Below are 17667 nucleotides of genomic sequence, written 5' to 3'. Positions count from 1 at the left end.
TACATCAACGGAAGGTTGCTTTTGTACTGATGTTCCCGACCAAATTGAGAATTGATGCTAAGGATGGCCGCAAAATATTTACAAATCCCCAGCAAGCCATGTCCTTCATAGTCAATGGAGTAAGTTATTTTGTGGTACTCACGTTGCAGCCAAGTGGGCCTGACTCACTGAACATTACTTAACCATCCGAGGAAACTGGGGGCTTTTTTTGTTCTTTTTGTGCTGGATCCGCCTAATGGCTGGAGTTTGTTTTATGGAATAACACTCCTTCGTGAAGGTGTTGTGGATGAATCTGCTCGTTCTTTGTGCTTATGCCTCCTATTGTTTGGAGTTTGTTTTGTGGAATATTTCTTGCAGGACATTGGAGTGATTGGGTCATTTGTTGCACTCATGTAGCAGTCGAATGGGCCAGAACACATCTTCGGGACAGTTATGTGGATGAATCTACGCATTCTGTGTGTTTATTCCAAATATTGGCTGTAGTTTGTTTTCTAGATTATCTTCTGTTGTGTAATCTGTTTTGCTAAATTTGCTTAGAAACACCGGGGTTGTCACGGGGGCTCTTGTAGGTGTACATGGACTGTTTGTGTTTAGAGGGATGGACCTGGTTGGCGCTGTCATGCATGGGGTTAATATGCGTTTTTCTTTTTTCTGTTTGTTTGGTTTGAGGGGAAGTTTGGGGTTTGATTGTTGCACTAATGTTGGGATGTGGTCTTTATAATTTTATTTTTGACACAATACATTTTTTATAACTGTGACATTAATTCAGTGTTCTTACGGTCATGGAGATCCTGGAAAAGTCATGGAATTTGGAAATTGTGTTTTCCAGACTTGGAAATGTCATGGAAAAACAAGTTAACACTGAATGTTTGGGAAAAGTAATGGAATTTTCTAACATATTTTCAGCAGTACAAGTGTGCTAATAATTCTTCAAGTTTGGCGTGATTGCGAAGCAACGTGAATAAGCGCTACTCAGAGCCCGCGCGGAGCAGCAGTATGCAAAATGCATTGCTGCATAAACTGAGTAGTTTGAGAATAGGTGTAGTGCCATGCGGTCGCATTTGGCACCTCATTAACGCTAGAAAAGTTTGCTAAAGATTGGTCAAGTTCATATGGATAGTGTACAAGGAATTAGTAAATGTCATAGTTACATGATTGTTTGAATATATTAAGGCTTTAAATGTTTGTATGTAATAACTTGCCATGTTAATTAAACTTATGAGGATTTTTGCTTGTGAGTCTGAGCCGTGTTATTATTCACTTCTTGATGAGCTATCATTAAAAGTCTTAGTATACATTATCCTGTTTTTAATGGAAAACATGAGAGAAGACCTGCACTGGTTGTCAGTGATGTTCCTTGATATTTCTGTCAAGAGTCGCTCACATCAGTGTACCAGAGCAAAAGCAGGGGGCTTTCACGCTGGCAGTTTATTCTGAAACCGAGAACTGTTTGCATGAAAATTTGGTAATTTTGGTTTTGCAGACCGCAGTACAGAACACAAGACTATCTGTAGGAGTTCAGTTGCACTGAAACTGCGGTGCGGTTCACATGAGTGAGAAAGTAAACTGTCCTTGGGTCAACACTTGCGCTTGCGATTTTGCCGATTTAAGCATGATGACATCATCGGTTGCACAAAAACAAACACACACTTACATCTTGAGTGGCAGGGAAATGTTGCGATACACGGAAAAGGTATGGGATGAAATTAGACTCAAAATGATTAACAATTGCGTGCTTACGTATACATCAATTTGATAAATTTTGCTAATGTATCTTACAATCCACAGACAAATGCCTTTCAACTTGTGTATGTGAAATTCAAAATTAAATGAATGTGCTGGGATTTGTACAAATTGAGACATATTTATGAATACAGATGTTCCCTTTTGTAAAAATGTATTGCAATTTGTGTACATGCAACCAAAGGAAGATGTTCCAAATAAAAAAAAAAAAAGATCTTGTAAAGTATTGAATTTGCATTTGTGGATCAATAATGCGTGCATTCACTGATGTCTTTTGTGTTGATTCTGTTTGATTCATTTGAATTTTGAGACTTTTGTTTAGCTGTTTTTACCATAGCCGACTCACACACAAACAATTACCAAATGGATAAGTCCTAAATGTATTCATAAATGTGTGCATATCTACTCATTGATTTGAAAAAAACTTAACAATTGTGTATTTCAACCCTCAAAAACTTGCATCTGTTAAATTGATCATTAAATAAATGTTTTGGAATTTGTACAAATAGAGAAAGATTTGTGAATAAAGTGTTCCTTTTTGTACAAATACATCACAATTTGTGTGTGCAACCAAAGGGAGATCTTCCAAATCAAAGACAAATTGTGAATTCTTGTGAAGCATTGAACGTGCATTTGTGGAACAAGAGATACACACACATTCATTGACATCTATTTGTGTCGGTTTCCTTTGATTCATTAAAATGTTGAGACTTCCTTTCTGCTGGTTTTGCCTTGCATGATCCACACGTAACTTGCTACCACTAGATGGCGATCTCATTTTACAGAAATACCATCAGCCGGGTTGTGGTTTATTCACAAGGTCAATGAGCAAGTGCTCCACATTTAAAGAAAACAGAGGCTGACATCAGCAGAAAGGATCAAATGTTTGTCTCAATTTCTCTCATATATAACCAAGGAGTCATATTTTAAGCTAAAAAGCCAATTTTAGAATGCAAGTCCTGGTGAGAGCGTGTTACATGTCAGTAGCTTCTAATTAATAGGATTCCAACACCTGACAGACTGTGTCTTTGTTTCTGGCACCAGTCAGCGTTAATTTAACGCCGTTAAAGACTGCTGTTTTAATCATAACAAAGTGTATAGACCAGTCCTGGGCAACGCACAGCCCGCAGACCAGATCCGGCCAACCACATGGTTTAATATGGCCCGTGGCTCATTTATCCTAAAAGCATTTTTTTCATTGGAGTTATCTTGCATTGGGACCTAATGTGCCTCCACAGCATTAAAGTCTGCTGTTTAATTCTTAATGTTAGTGATCCTGGACACCTTTTATTTCCTTTTTTTTTTTCAAACATTCTTGTCCCTCTGAATCATTTATGTTTATGAAGGTTACACAATGGAGTTCTCAGGGTTTGACACATATATTATTTAAGTCATACGGGTGTGTCAGTGAGCGTTATTTAAATAAATGTTTATTTTGTAGTAAACCACATAGCTTGTCAGTTGTCATTCATTTTAGTTAAGATATGCTGTGGTAAGTTTTGACATGGATTTTTCTTATTTGACATAAGTACATAGACGTTTTAGGAAATGTATGGTCATGAAAATTTGCCTCAAGTCATGGAAAAGTCCTAGAAAATTATTGGTAAAAATGTGTATGAACCCTGTTAATTGCCTACCGTCTGTAAGCTGTTAGTGTCTTAATGACTGTTCCACAGGTGCATGTTCATTAATTGTTTATGGTTCTTTGAACAAGCATGGAAAACATTGTTTAAACCCTTTACAATAAAGATCTGTAAAATTATTTGGATTTTTACAAAACTATCTTAAAAATACAGTGTCCTGAAATAGACATTCATTTTTTTGCAGAGTTTACAATTCAAATGTCTCAAACAGACTAAAGATAAATTAGAAGAGTCATTATTGTTTTTGCAGAAATTCAGGGGCAAAGTTTGATTTTGACTAATATTTACACACCTAGCTCTGACAATCAGGGCTTTTTTATAGATCTTAAAGGGATGTTGCAAGCCTCTGACACCCCTCATGATATAATATTGGGAGGGGATTTTAATCTTTTGATGACTCAATCTTGATCATAGTGAAGCAAAACTGTGTAAGCCCCCTAGAGCAACATTGACGCCTCACAGGATGTGTAAAAATCTTAGTCTTACAGATATTTGGAGACTTCTGAAACCATCTGGTTGGGACTATACATTCTTTTCATCAGTCCATAAGATTTATTCTAGAATCGATTTTTTTGTATTTGTAAGTCCCTCATTTCATCTGTTATTTATTGCTCAATTGGAAACATCTTAGTCTCAGATCACATCCTGGTGAGTTTAGAGATGTTGGCACATACAAAAAAAAGAAATAATTTAGTTGGCGCTTAAATGTATCTCTTTTGCAAAATCCTGAATTCCAACAAATGTTAAAGGCTGAAATCAATGTTTATATGGAGACCAACTTGTCCTCATTATCCTCTGTGGGTGTGGCTTGGGAGGCACTTAAGGCAGTTCTTAGGGGTCGGATCATACAGTATGCCTCATTCATCAATAAATTGTGTTGGAAGGGAATATTAAAAGTACAGAGACACAGTTGAAGCGCCGAATGACATCTGATACTATTTATCGCTGAAGGTGGAGTTTTGGGTATTAAGGGCAAGACAGTCATACTTTGAGTAGGGGGGAAAAAGCAGGTATGCTTTTGGCTAGACATATAAAGTAGATGCCGTATTTGTCTACCATTCCCTCAGTGAAATCTGCTGGTGGTGAAATTTTTACCTCAGCCTTTGATATTAATAATGCTTTTAAAGAATTCTATCTGGATCTCTATAGTTCAACGTCTTCGTCTACTGAAGAAGATATTAAAAGCTTTGTGGAAGTATTAGAACTCGCTAATCTGACGACTGAGCAAAAATATTCCTTGATTCTGAGATAATCTTGGAGGAACTCGGCGAGGTAATTAAGGACTTGCCTACAGGCAAGGCTCCGGGGCCAGAAGGCTTTGCCGCTGATTTTTTTTTTAGATCTTATGCTACAGAATTGGCTCCACTTTTGTTAGAAGTTTATACGGAATCATTAAAGAATGGTTATGAGTTGGTTATAAATAAAAAGGGTTAAAAGTTGATTCCGTATGGATCATTCTTTTGTTAAATCTATTGTCTTTGTTGGAATAAATAAAATAAAAAAATAACAAAAAGATAAGTCCCCTTTCTGCTGGTTAGACTGGATTGTGAGGGAGGTTAACCTTCTGGGGTCTGTGGGTGTTTTGGGGCCCTGGAGGAGTTTTGACATGCCTTGACATTTGTGCTTTTTCCAGTTGCTTAAAAACATACTAATGGTTGAAGTCTGATAACACTGTATTCAGCACAAACTGGGCTACAATAATATGTGAGCAACATGTGTGTACATGTTTGTATTTTTGAGAAAATAATGTTTATGCATGGTTTTTGAAAAAACAAAAATTTTAAGTCATTGAAATAAGGCCATATTACACATACTAAACATTTGTCCACAAGCCTTTTGAGAACTGGATTTTGTAGCCTAGAGTTTTTGCTACAAAATGATGTGAAAATCATCCTGATCACTCATTCATACGAAACAATATAGTCATTTAACTTTTATAAGACACTTTTAGTGTTGAAAGGTAATATGCGAGGAGGCGTGAACTATCACAAATATTTATGTGATTCACACCTGAGGATAAAAAGCCCCTCCCCTGGGCCCCATCAATGAGGAATGTGACAAAGAGAATGAATGTGAGGAGACTTAATGATCAAAATCAAGTTTTAAGTTAAAAGTAGTAATCGGACTATATATTTTCTTTACATAAAGACTTAATTTTAGACCTACACTGCCGTTAAAAGAAGTCTCTTCTGCTCACCAAGGCTGCATTTATTTGATCCAAAATACAGTAAAAACTTTAATATTCTGAACTCTCTTTACAATTTAAAAGAACAGTTTTCTATTTAAATATATTGTAAAATGCATTTTGTAATCAAAGCTGAATTTTCAGCATCATTACTGCAGTCTTCAGTGTCACATGATACTTCAGAAATCATTATAATATGATGATTTTCTAATATGGGCATATTTAAAGTGTATTTTACTAATTTAACCCTAACACATATTTGCAAGCACAAGCTTTGTTGATGATAATGAGGCAGCGTAAAAACTAGTTATATATAATCTAAACATTCATATTATTTTTATATCATATTACATATCATATTTATATCTTACAGCATACAATTTAAATGCTTGATTTGGCCAAAACACCATTTAAATGTAACGAAAACATATTTCAAATGTCAATACAGTCCCACTAGTAAAATATGCACATGTTTATATAAAATAATTAATTGTCAGCTAATTAAAACTAAACTTACTCATCTGAAATTGTATCCTCGTCTGGATCAAGTCTCTCTTCAAAATTCAAACGTTCATCGGAGGCCTGCTCTTCTTCTGAGGAAAATGTTAACTCTTTCTTACAATCCTGGAGCTTTCTTGCCTGTGTATCGTTCCAAATGCACAGAAAAATGAATTAAATGTGTTTGTTTACATTATACCTCACAGTCGGGGCATGTTGATCGCCTCAGCACATTAGCGTATGAATGGCGTGCTCTGCTGGTGGGTGGGATCACATTACAGATAATTAGATAGACCAGTAAAAACTGTACATCGCTATGTTTCAAACAGATTGCATTGTAGGAGAATATTTGTTTTAAATTTGAATTGTTTTATTTAAAAGTAGACATTTTAAGCTTTCTTTAGACATATGTTTCACGTTTGTAAGATAAATATTCACGGAGTTTCAGTTCATTTTTGCGAAGTGTTTCAGATATATGCTCGTGAACACAGCGACTGCTTACAGCTCACCCTTTTTATTTTATTTTATTTTACAAAAGCACAAGATTTTGTTGTTTTTGTGAGTGTACACATATAAAAGTAGACCCTTTATAGTCTCTAATGATGTCTTACACTTATCTGTATACCCAAAAATGACTGAGTATTTTAAGTTGTTTCTGCTGTAATGACGAAAATATCCAGCAGGACACGCCGGCGCGTCCGTCGACCCCAGAGGGTTAATGCGCTCTGTGACCTATGTGAGAGTGCAATGTTGAGATCTTTGATAATGTGTTTCAACATTTTGAGATCCCCAGATCTCAGTTCTTTAGGTATACAGCTAAAATTATTTACAATAATTTTATTTTTTTTGGCGAAATTTTAGGCGATGGGGCAGTCATCAAAATTGGGGATAACCTGCAGACGGATTGTTTTAAGGGGATGGAAGTCGGCTGGAGTGCCCTCATTTCGGGAGTGGTGCGAGGAGGGTGGCTGCTTTCGAGGAGGTGTCATATAGAAAGCTGGGGAGGGGCTGTGGAGAGTGAGGCGTAATTTTAGATGTGTATGGTTTATTATATATTTTTATATATATATATATATATATATATATATATTTTAGAACCTGAATCGTTGAGATCAGTGCGAATTGGAACATCGTATAATTCCTTATGATTCATTTCCCTTGTTGTCAGAAAAGCTTCTATGATGAACGAGAGCGATTTAAAAACTGAACCTGTATTATGAATCTTGAAATATGTATTGCGATACGTATTGTGAGGTGGTTGGTGATACTTAGCCTTAGGGATGGGCATGAAATAATTTTTTAAATTCTGATTATTAACCTGGCATTTTGGGTGTTAATTTGAAAATGTATTGGTTGAAGAAACTGTACAGGAATATCATACTATGGCGTCTTTCAATGCTGGGCGCTCAACACTGATCGGAGATTTTTCAGGGGTGTTCACACAGGACACATTCTTGCATTCAAAACTAGTTCGATGGATTTCAGTTGATGGAATGCAACAGAACTGAACACAAGAATGTTTTTAAGAGTTAAGAATTTTTTTTAACATGGCACACTTTTTTCACTGTCTACAAACAAACACTAGAAAAACCACAAGAGACAATGCAGCTGCCAAAAATATCCATCATTGACCCCCTTTCCCATTATCTCTCAAGTGCTCCAGTAGTTGAAATGACTTAAAAGCACATCCCTACTATCGTTCATTTTCTGTAGCCAGAATCTGGTCTGCAATAGCAGAGGCTGTTTTTAGGTTTCTTTTTTCAGCATTACTGGAATTATACTGAAAGCTGGAAGGCCTGCATTCATCAAAATTTGAGTGTGGCAGTTTCTCATTGGGAATACCGCCAACATATCAACCAGTCTAGAAAATCCAGTCCAAAAGTGCAAAAACAGTTCCAATAACATCTGCATTTTCCCTGCAGGTGTGGCCCCCTGCACAAGGGAAATAAGCTTGCCTGCAAGTGCAACATATGTAATTCAAAAATCTGAATTTCATCAAGCTCCAAACATGACAGATGCATTCAAAATTCTGAGATCTAAATTTCACAGAAAGCCATCCAAGATATTATTTGGTGCTTTTTGGGGTGTTAATCTTTGGTAAATTCACACTTGATTACAAAATTCCATGCATTTCCAAGGCCTCAGCTGTTTTGGCCTGATTTTGCCCATCTTGGCAGTCTCATTGAAATGCAGCAGTGATCCAAGCCCTGTATGTCAAGCTGATTCTGTTATATACAGGGGTTAAATTGGAATAAAATCTGGCCTTAAAGTCTGTTGGTGATTTTGGGGCTCAAGGCAAAATAATAGGCAATTTCCTCCTTAATCAGCAAAATCTGCACATTATTCCAAACTTTTGACCACCAGTGTAGATCAGGGGTGTCTGAAGTCCAGGCTGCAGGCCATCTGTGGCCCTCTTACTGCTCTGATACGGCCCACGAGAGACTTTAGAAATGGAACAGAATTAGGAGAAATTATATGAAATTCATATTCTGGGCACTGGATGTAACCATCATAATCAGCCGCTATTCACAGTGCTTCGTCTCTGAGAGTGCATTCTGTGCTGCCTGTCAACATCAGCTTCATCCACTGGCAGAGTTCAACAGGAGTTTGGAATACTCCTTATTTCCATGGATGAAGTGCCCCGCAGAAAGAATGATGCATTTATTAAAGGACTGACATCAGGGTAGATACTTTACTCATGTACTTGTTCTTGTTAAAATGTCCCAATACCTCACATCATACAACTGAGTAGAGCTGCTGTTGTGTGAGCGGCTGAAAAGAGTTTGAGCATGCACAAAGACGCGCAAACCGAGCATACTCTTCCAGAACGTCCTCTTTAGCATTGGGAAGTATAATTAATTGGTTCGTTCTGATATTTCGTTGAAAAAAGAAAAATGATTTGCGGTCATCCCAGCGCCATTTGAGTGAGCACGTACTGTAGAGTGCTTAAAACACTTGTACAAGCACGACTACAAAATAAAATGAAGCGCAGTAATTTTGATCAAATTTAAATTGTATTTGTAACACAAGTAACAACAGAACAGAAGTTATAATTGTATAGCTATAAAGAGTTATTCCTTGCATCACTTCATAAAGTGATAATGTAGTCTGATATGTATTATTGTGATGGGCACACCCAACACTCAGCAGTGCCTCTGAATGGATGTCAAAAAGATACAAATTTGAATAAATGAGTATAATATTTTGTATAAGAAGCATCACTGTTCTTGTATAAGAGGTCTTTGTGAGTGAAATACCCTATTCTTTATTTAAATGTATTTCCTACACAAGCATACCATAGGGCACAAATTATGATTAAAACTTGCATAATATTAAGCGCTCAGTTCTGTGCTGATGATGAAATCTGCGTTATGCACACTGAGCAGAGACGTACTGGCAAAAAATACATTGGCATCTAGGCTAACATTCTGCCTAACATTCTCCTTTGCACAATTAAAAATGTTTAGGTGTACTATCCCTTTAATATGTACATGCACTGAATAATGCTTTTGACTGCTCTAAACTGGTTTTGTTGCAGGCTTCATCGCAACAGCTAAAGTTCACAACGTCAGACTCCTGTGACCGCATCAAGGACGAGTTCCAGTTCCTCCAAGCACAATACCACAGGTACACACACATTTAATACCTTAAGGAAGCACTCTACAAAGCTGTGCGACTAAACTCGTCATTAGCAGGCATGTTTTTTCATTGCTTTGAGTGAATCTAACAAGCGGCCCCCAGTGTCTCGGGTCCCTCGCTGATTAACACGGAAAGGCTACTGTGATCTGTCTGATGCCTTGACTATTGAAGAAGACCCCTGAAGACTTTTTAAAAGGCACAAAGGCACAGCTATGGCCCATCTTTAAGGCAATATGTCTTTCCATCCCTATTCCCATGACAACGAGCAAACCCTCATTTAACACTGGTACATAGAAGAATAGGCTCTACATTTTGTATGTGTATTCTGAGCGTGCGTTCACCACTATTGACTTCAATTGAGATTCAAAAGACAAGGGCCTTTTTTGGCTCTGTGTTCTGCCTTTTAAATGAAATGTACTGCAGGTGATCCCCAGAGCATGAGCTGTCGCTCCTGTCTACAAATGCATAGATAGATCAGGGAATACATAAATCAAAATATGGCTAACAGCAGGAGTGATTTGGAGGTGGAAAGGAACAGCAATAAAACTCCATCAATGTGTCGTTTTTTTGTTGTTGTTTTTGTTTTTATTTCGAGAGCATCTTTTGAACCTTCAGGAGGTCTCGACCAATCAGTGGCTGTCATGGCCAATCACAGGTAGCCTAGCAGCAGGGAGTATGGTCACCTTGACAACCCCAAATATATGTTACACCATCATAGCAGCAGTTTTTTTTTTTTTCTTTTTTGGCATAAGTGGTGGCAGCAGACTGGAGAGGCATGAAGAGACACAGCCTGGCTGTCATACGCCGTTGAACCCTCTTGTGTTGAATTAAAGGACTGCCACTTTGTTCTTATATAGATGAGATACTTTCTCTTGGCTTGCTTTCGTATGAATGCTGGATCTATTCCAGTTCAACTCAGAGCGTAATTGTTTTCCATATGAAACTGCTTATTGATTTAGATTTTTCACTTTGATTGAAATTCCACGTCTTTGTTTTCTTTTGGAACAAAAGGAGTAATGGCGAACAGTACATTTGCGTGATAAAGTGTCTTAAAGGAGTATTCTGGGTACAATACAAATTATGCCAAATTAACAGCATTTATGACACAATAATGGTTACCTTGAAATGAATTTTCAACTCGAACTATAAAACTCTGGTTCACAGTGAGGCACTTTCAGTGGAAGTGAATGAGGTCCAATTTTTCGAAGTTAAGATACTCACCGTTTCAAAAGTATAGCCACAAGATGTAAACAATTTGCATGTTAACATGATTTTTGTGTGATTTAAAATTGCTTGCTAACCTTTTCTCTGTCAAGTTAAATCCAGTTTTACAACTTTGTTGCCATGGTGACGTAAAGCTGTAAACCATAAAAACAACCGTAAAATTGACGATTTAAAGAACTTTACAGCTCAAATAATGAGCTTTATTTATTTTATTATTTTCAATTCTTTTGTAACCGTTACTTTTGCAGTTAAGTTTGGTGATGCTAGTGGCGCAGAAATGAAACACTTCCGCATTAATCAATTATCAGAGTAGTTCTTAGTTGTGACAATGACACTTATTTCCAGTACGTGCTCTAAATAAATAGTGGCAAAGTCTCAAGCTGTCTAACTTCTGAAAACTCTGATTGGTATAGTATATGTCTTGTGTATACATTGTTTCACCATTGTTCTTTGTCTGCTCTCTCTCTAGTCTGAAGCTCGAATGTGACAAGCTGGCCAGCGAGAAGTCTGAAATGCAACGTCATTATATCATGGTAAGTCTGCAGAGAACACTCTCCTCTAGAGGGATGTGCCCAAAATATTCTCATCCACAAAGAGCAAACCAAACCCTTACCTGTCTGTTTTCATTGTGTCTTTTCTGTATTCTCTGTTTGTTTCTCGGTAGTAGGGTTTAAAGGTATAGTTCACCCAAAAATTTACGTCATTTACGCACTCTCATAGCATTCCAAACCTGAATGACGGAAAAATGAAAGTCATATGTTTTTTTAATAACATGATGGGGGGAATAAATGATGACAGAATTTTCGTTTTCGGGTGAACTATTCCTTTAAGCAAGCTGTGTATAATTAGGCTGTTTTTTCTTATTTATCTTACACCGATCAGACGCGTTTCATTGGGGGCGTTTACATAAGATGCATTTTTGCGTTCAAAAATAGCTAGATGGTGCATAATGGAGCAAAATGCATTTCTTAAATTTGTATTCTTCAACTATATTTAACTTTATACAGCATTTTAAAACAACGCTCATGCTCCTGAAACAACACAAGAAGTGACACAATGGCCAAAATGTCTGTCTGATTGTGTATGGCTGTTGCATCGGTGCTTAAAGGGGATGAACACAATTTTTCTAACAGCTGAAAGCACAATACACTGTCGGCACACTCGCTAAAGCACAGCAACTGTGTAAAAATTGTTGTTGGTCGACTCTACTATTCTGACCTATCCCTACTCTCTAGTCATTCTGTTGCTCTTATTATGGCTTTATGGGTCTTCTCTCTACTAGTCTTTTATTCCCTCCCTTGTCCTCCCCCTTTACCTTGTCAACAATTTTTTCTTTTGTCCACATTTTCCTCTCTCTTTCTTTCCACCCCCACCATTGATATTTCCCTGCTCTTTCCACCTCATCTAACCTTGTTGTCTCCAGTTCGGGCCCCATGTTGCCATCTGATATTCCACCTCTAATTGATCCGTCGAGCGGCTTAATCTCATTTAATCTGTGCAACGTTGCTCTCACATGCATCAGTCAGAGCGCCCCCTTTACCCCCCTCCCTTCTCGCTAATAGCCTTTCAGGTTCCCCTGCTCTATCCGCACCCGCTGAAGATGGGGAGGGTGGGCGTCTGTTTTGCGTGGGTGGTAATTGCTTTAGGGACCCACTGCTGCTTGGCAAAGCTGACTCTAAATTCAACTCTGGCTCCATCTCTGGTGCTCCACAATCTCGTTTAGTTGCTGAGGTTGTGTTGTAGTTGAGTCTACTTGTAGACGTTTGGGATATCAGCAAGTTGAACACTTTAGAACAGGAGGTTCTCAACCTTTTTTGGTCCTCTACCCATTTTTTAAGTTACAAAAACCCACATCCCCAACAATGTTATTCAGAATTAAGCTATTCACTTAAGTATCTCTGAGGCGTAATTACATAACTACTTTGATTGGTATTTGGTCTTGATGCAAAAAGAGTCCTGAGTCCTGCCTCACACCAATACCAAACTTCTACTTATTCACCAAACCAAAATTTCTCTAGGAATGTACGAGTGTGGATATTTTAAGTTTACCTTTACTTCCAGGTCATGTTGTAGCCTATATTTCATGTAATATCGCAGGAGAGAAGCTGCACATTTAATGTACTGTATTGTTGTGGCCTATGGCTGTCCGCCATATATACATAAATGTGGAAGTGTTCCTCCTCCAGTGTTTTAACTCACATCGGCATATGTTTTAGCGGATGATGTGATGTTTAGCTTTTTTAATAGATGAAAATTGCCAAGTGAAAAAGCATGTGGCTCCGCAGTGCCGATTTACAGATTTTTGATGATTCTCTTTTGACAGTGCCTCACTCATCTAAGTTTTAGGAGTGGGTAGTTGACGTGAAGCGATGGCCCAAGGTTAGTTACGTTGTTATCATTAACTACTTCAAGTTGTTATCACAGAATACACACTTAAAAATGGTTTTTGTTCTCCATCTGGATCGCCGGATTCAGTAGTTTTTACTTCTTATGGAGACTGGAACCAGAAAACAGTCTAGCCGCCAAGTGGTTGGTCATAAAAAACTGTGGATAAAAATGATAAAATAAAAATGATAATAAAATACTACAAAGAAGTTAATAGAATTCTCCCACAACCCCATTTAGGGTTGCAACATCAAAGTTTGAGAATCTCTGCTTTAGCACTTTAGTACCCATACACCTGCACATCTGATATGTTGGGGTCCTGTTCAGTTTTTTGGAATCAGAAATGTAAAATAGTGAATTCTTATCTAACAACTGTTTTTTCTTTGCAGTACTATGAGATGTCTTATGGGCTGAATATTGAAATGCACAAGCAGGTGAGTCTGCGTCTTTTTCACTTAACTAGTCTAAGATAACAAATTCCACATCCTTTCTTGGAGGCTCTTCATGCATACATATTTATGTCATCATTGCTGAACATTATTGAATGCATTGCTGCTACATTTGTTTCTATACACAGATGTGTCAACGGTATACCACACTTCTAGTTACTGTACCTTAACCAGGAAAATGTCATTTTTCATAACATACAGTTCATTACACTTTCAGTTGTTGTTTCTAATGTTCTCAGCAGTAACGTCACTTTAAACCAATGTCTTTACACAGCATTTCATCTATTGAAATGTTGGATATTAGCTAAAAAGAAAAAGTAGGAAGAGTGTATTTAAAAAGTATGCTCAGGGATCTAATTGACGAGGAGTTGGAGAGCTTAAAACTATATCGTCATGTGTTATGAAGCTTGACCTGTCTGAAGAATTTTTGTCAAGAGTAAAGAGCTGTTGTTTTCAATTTTTGTATGAGTAGCCAATATGAGTAGATGCATCAGTGATAATTATTTGATATTATTATTATTATTATTATTGAAAATGTGACAAATTTGATGGGCAACTGTGCCTAGAAATATGAATGGGAGTCTAAAGGAAATTAACTTCATGACTAGTTGGAACCCCTGATACTGTTTTGTCAATATAAACATCTTTCATGTGGCTTGTATATTACTTAAACATTAAGTAACACAGTATGGATTGTGTGTATAAACAGTGCAGATATGATGCTACAATGTCGGTTGCACTTTATAAAGTCCTAAAATAAAAATAAAAAATTCCACCTTTGAAACATGCAATAATTTTGATAATAATAAAATTCTGATCACTCCACACACAGTATGAGAGACGCAAATTTCGTCATCAGCAGAGTCTGCGCAGACTTCTCGACACAGACAATCCTTTGTGCGCGCTGGTTCATGCGCCTGCCATTGAAAAAACGTATCACAAAGCAGTCATTGTGCGCATGCGTTTAACACATTCATATTCACTCATGGTCAAAAGACTATACTTTGAGATGCAATGTGGTTGACCAGGCAAAATACGATCTGGAATGCAGAAAAACTAAGTATACCCGTGCCTTAAGCCACACAGACAGTGGCTGAATGTGATTTTCAGTGGCAGGGGCACAGAGATTGACAGACTGCACGTCTGCGCCGATCTAGGTACGCGCCATTGCCACCTCCTCACCCAGTCTCAAGAACACAATTCATCAGTTGCTGCCCCTTTATGTGACACAGGTGAAATATATTTCAGCAAAGGGAAGAGAGAGAGAAATACAGGGCATGAATGCAAAGAATAAGCAATCCCAGTGCTTGGTATGCAGTCATTTCATTTCACACTCCTCTTTTCTCTCACTCTCTCTCTTTCTTTCTCTCTCTCCTGCATGCTGTAAGAAGTAATAGCATGGCAAGCTGTTGAAATGGGGAAAGTGTTGCATATTTCTCTCACTCTCTCTCTCTTTTTCTCTCTACATTTTTTTCTTGAGCTCTTGCAGGAATTTTAAATACATGGAAAAATCATGCTTGTCTGACATGAGCTCTGTCTCCCCTTTTTCTCCTTCAATCCCTCTTTAGTTTTATTAACTAAATGCAAGAAAGATGGCAACTGATTGTACCCTTTGGCCGAGTAATGGAAATTTTAACTATTTAGAGTTTCAATTCTGTAGTCTACCAATAGTTTTGGTGTAATGATCGACTGGACCAGACTGATAAATTGGCAGATGTTTGGCCTATATTTGGAAATTATCGGGAATTGGCTGAGAACTGTGCCCCTTCGCTGATTAACAGAAACATTAACTATTCCTATTTTCAATTCTATAATCTACCTGTAGTTTTAGTGTGATTATAGATAAGTATGTCAGCCATGCTGATAAATTGTCTGATTTTTGTACATTTCCAGCATCGACTGAGAACTGCACATGCTTGGGCGATTAACGGAAACGTTAACTATTCCTATTTTCAATATAATGAACTATTTGGGGGAAAAAATGGGATCGGCTGAGAACTGTGCCTGCTTTGCCTTTTTAACATAAAAATGCACTATTCTTAGGTACAATTTTATAATCAACCAGTTGTTTAAGTGTAATGATATAAATTTGCTGATGTTTGTCCAATATTTGGAAATGATCGCATTGGCCGAGAACGGTGGCTGCTTGGACGAGTAACAGAAACGTTAACTATCCCTAGTTGCAGTTATATAATGTATCTACAGCCTAGTCATTGGAAAATGTACAATTTCTATTTCCAAATATTTTTGTTAACCCTAAAATCCAAAAGGCATTTACATCTATTAAAAATGGTTGTCACATATGGGATACTGATAATTGACTGTTGTTGATAATTCATTGTTGCACAGAATGTCAATGTGATACAGTATTTTTTTGTATGTATGAATATAGTACTCATTTCTTGTAATATATTTAACAGATAAATATATATCCTGTGATGGTAAACTTAAATAGATATAAAAAATTATAATTTATGTAAGTGCAAAAACTCTTACATGCCTTGGGTCACTAAAGACCCTATACACATTATATATATTCTGTATGTTGTGCTACACTCTTTACAAGAGATAGATTGAGGAATACTGAAGAAATGTATGAGGATGAGGTACAGGGTGTAATGAGGTCCTGGGTCTCTAAAGACCCGAGGTATGGATTTAAGGGATACAATTAATATTTTAGTGCTGGGAAATTTAACACGTTAATTTCTGCGATTAGTAGAAATGCAATTAATGTATGTCCCCGGGCATTATAAACATGGGAGCAGATTTACTGCACGGGCAATAGAGTCATAACGGGCAAACTGCTGTATCTTTTCACATCATCTGTAAATGTGCAACTGCTGTCGTCTGACCAGTTTCAAAAGTGGAACCTTGGAATAGAAAATCCGCGTGTATGTGTGATAGTGTGGATGTTCAGCAAGTTACAGACAGGTATACTAGACTGAACAACATCCAGAGAAAATAATCATTTTGAGATTTTAAACTTCAGCAAATTAAACTTCAGCCTTCAATTTGTTTTATATCTGTATATATTGTCTAATAATACATTGGCAATGTACAGTACACTTAAGTTAATCTTGCCAATAAAACTTTATATGAATCGAATCTGGCCATATGATCCTGTTATTAAAGTCCACTGGAAACGTCAGAGGATTTAGCTCTTAACTGCATTTTAACAGTGAGGAGTAATCTCACTGTAACAATAACCCTAAACTGTCAGCATGTCCACTGATTTTATAGCATGTATACATGTACTTGTATCAAAGATTATTACATGTAAAATTGTCTTTAATTAACTCTTAATTAATTAATTATCCACAATAAAAAAAATATATAAAATATATATATAATTTTTTTATTTTATTTCAAATAAATGATGACTAACAAATTTCTTGCAAGTTCTTTATGAAAAGTATAAATTGAATATATTTATGGTGGTTTTTTTATATTTGTTGTAATGTATCATGCACCATAATTTAATTATGATTAATCGCGATTATTTTTTTATTTTTTTTTAAACAATCGATTCCAGCCTTAAAATATTTAAAAAATGTTCTGCTTAAAATATTGCGCATAAAACTTTAATATCAGCGTATGTGTACAGCATGAATGTGCATATCTTAATGTCTATTATTCAATTGTATTAGCCTCAATCACATATAAAGTATATCAGCATTATATCCACAATCAGCCACTTCATACACATCTGTATCATACACATCTGTATCAGTCATTGAAAACTAATATCAGTCGACTGTTATTTTAGTGTACAGTTTTTCTTGAAACACCATTTGTGTTATTTGTTACAATGTTAAAATTCTTTCTCTTATCCCATTTAAATATGCAGTCAGCTATTAGTAAGTTATTTGAAGGTTGAGTTCACTTAAAAGTAGAACTCTTT

At 36.7% G+C, this 17667-nt stretch overlaps 1 protein-coding gene across 2 annotated transcripts in view; it reads left to right on the top strand.

The window, feature by feature from the left end:
- Window positions 1-17667, top strand: part of LOC127639694 (TLE family member 5-like) — a 49881-nt gene that overhangs the window by 25299 nt on the left and 6915 nt on the right. For both annotated transcript variants that reach the window (XM_052121855.1, XM_052121853.1), the window contains exons 2-4: window positions 9608-9696; window positions 11402-11465; window positions 13707-13751. In XM_052121855.1, coding sequence (XP_051977815.1) covers window positions 9608-9696; window positions 11402-11465; window positions 13707-13751 — 198 coding nt within the window. The remainder of the gene's footprint in view (window positions 1-9607; window positions 9697-11401; window positions 11466-13706; window positions 13752-17667) is intronic.

This window comes from Xyrauchen texanus, chromosome 48, assembly GCF_025860055.1.
Source record: "Xyrauchen texanus isolate HMW12.3.18 chromosome 48, RBS_HiC_50CHRs, whole genome shotgun sequence".
Lineage (NCBI taxonomy): Eukaryota > Metazoa > Chordata > Actinopteri > Cypriniformes > Catostomidae > Xyrauchen > Xyrauchen texanus.
This window is presented reverse-complemented; position numbering and strand designations above follow the sequence as displayed.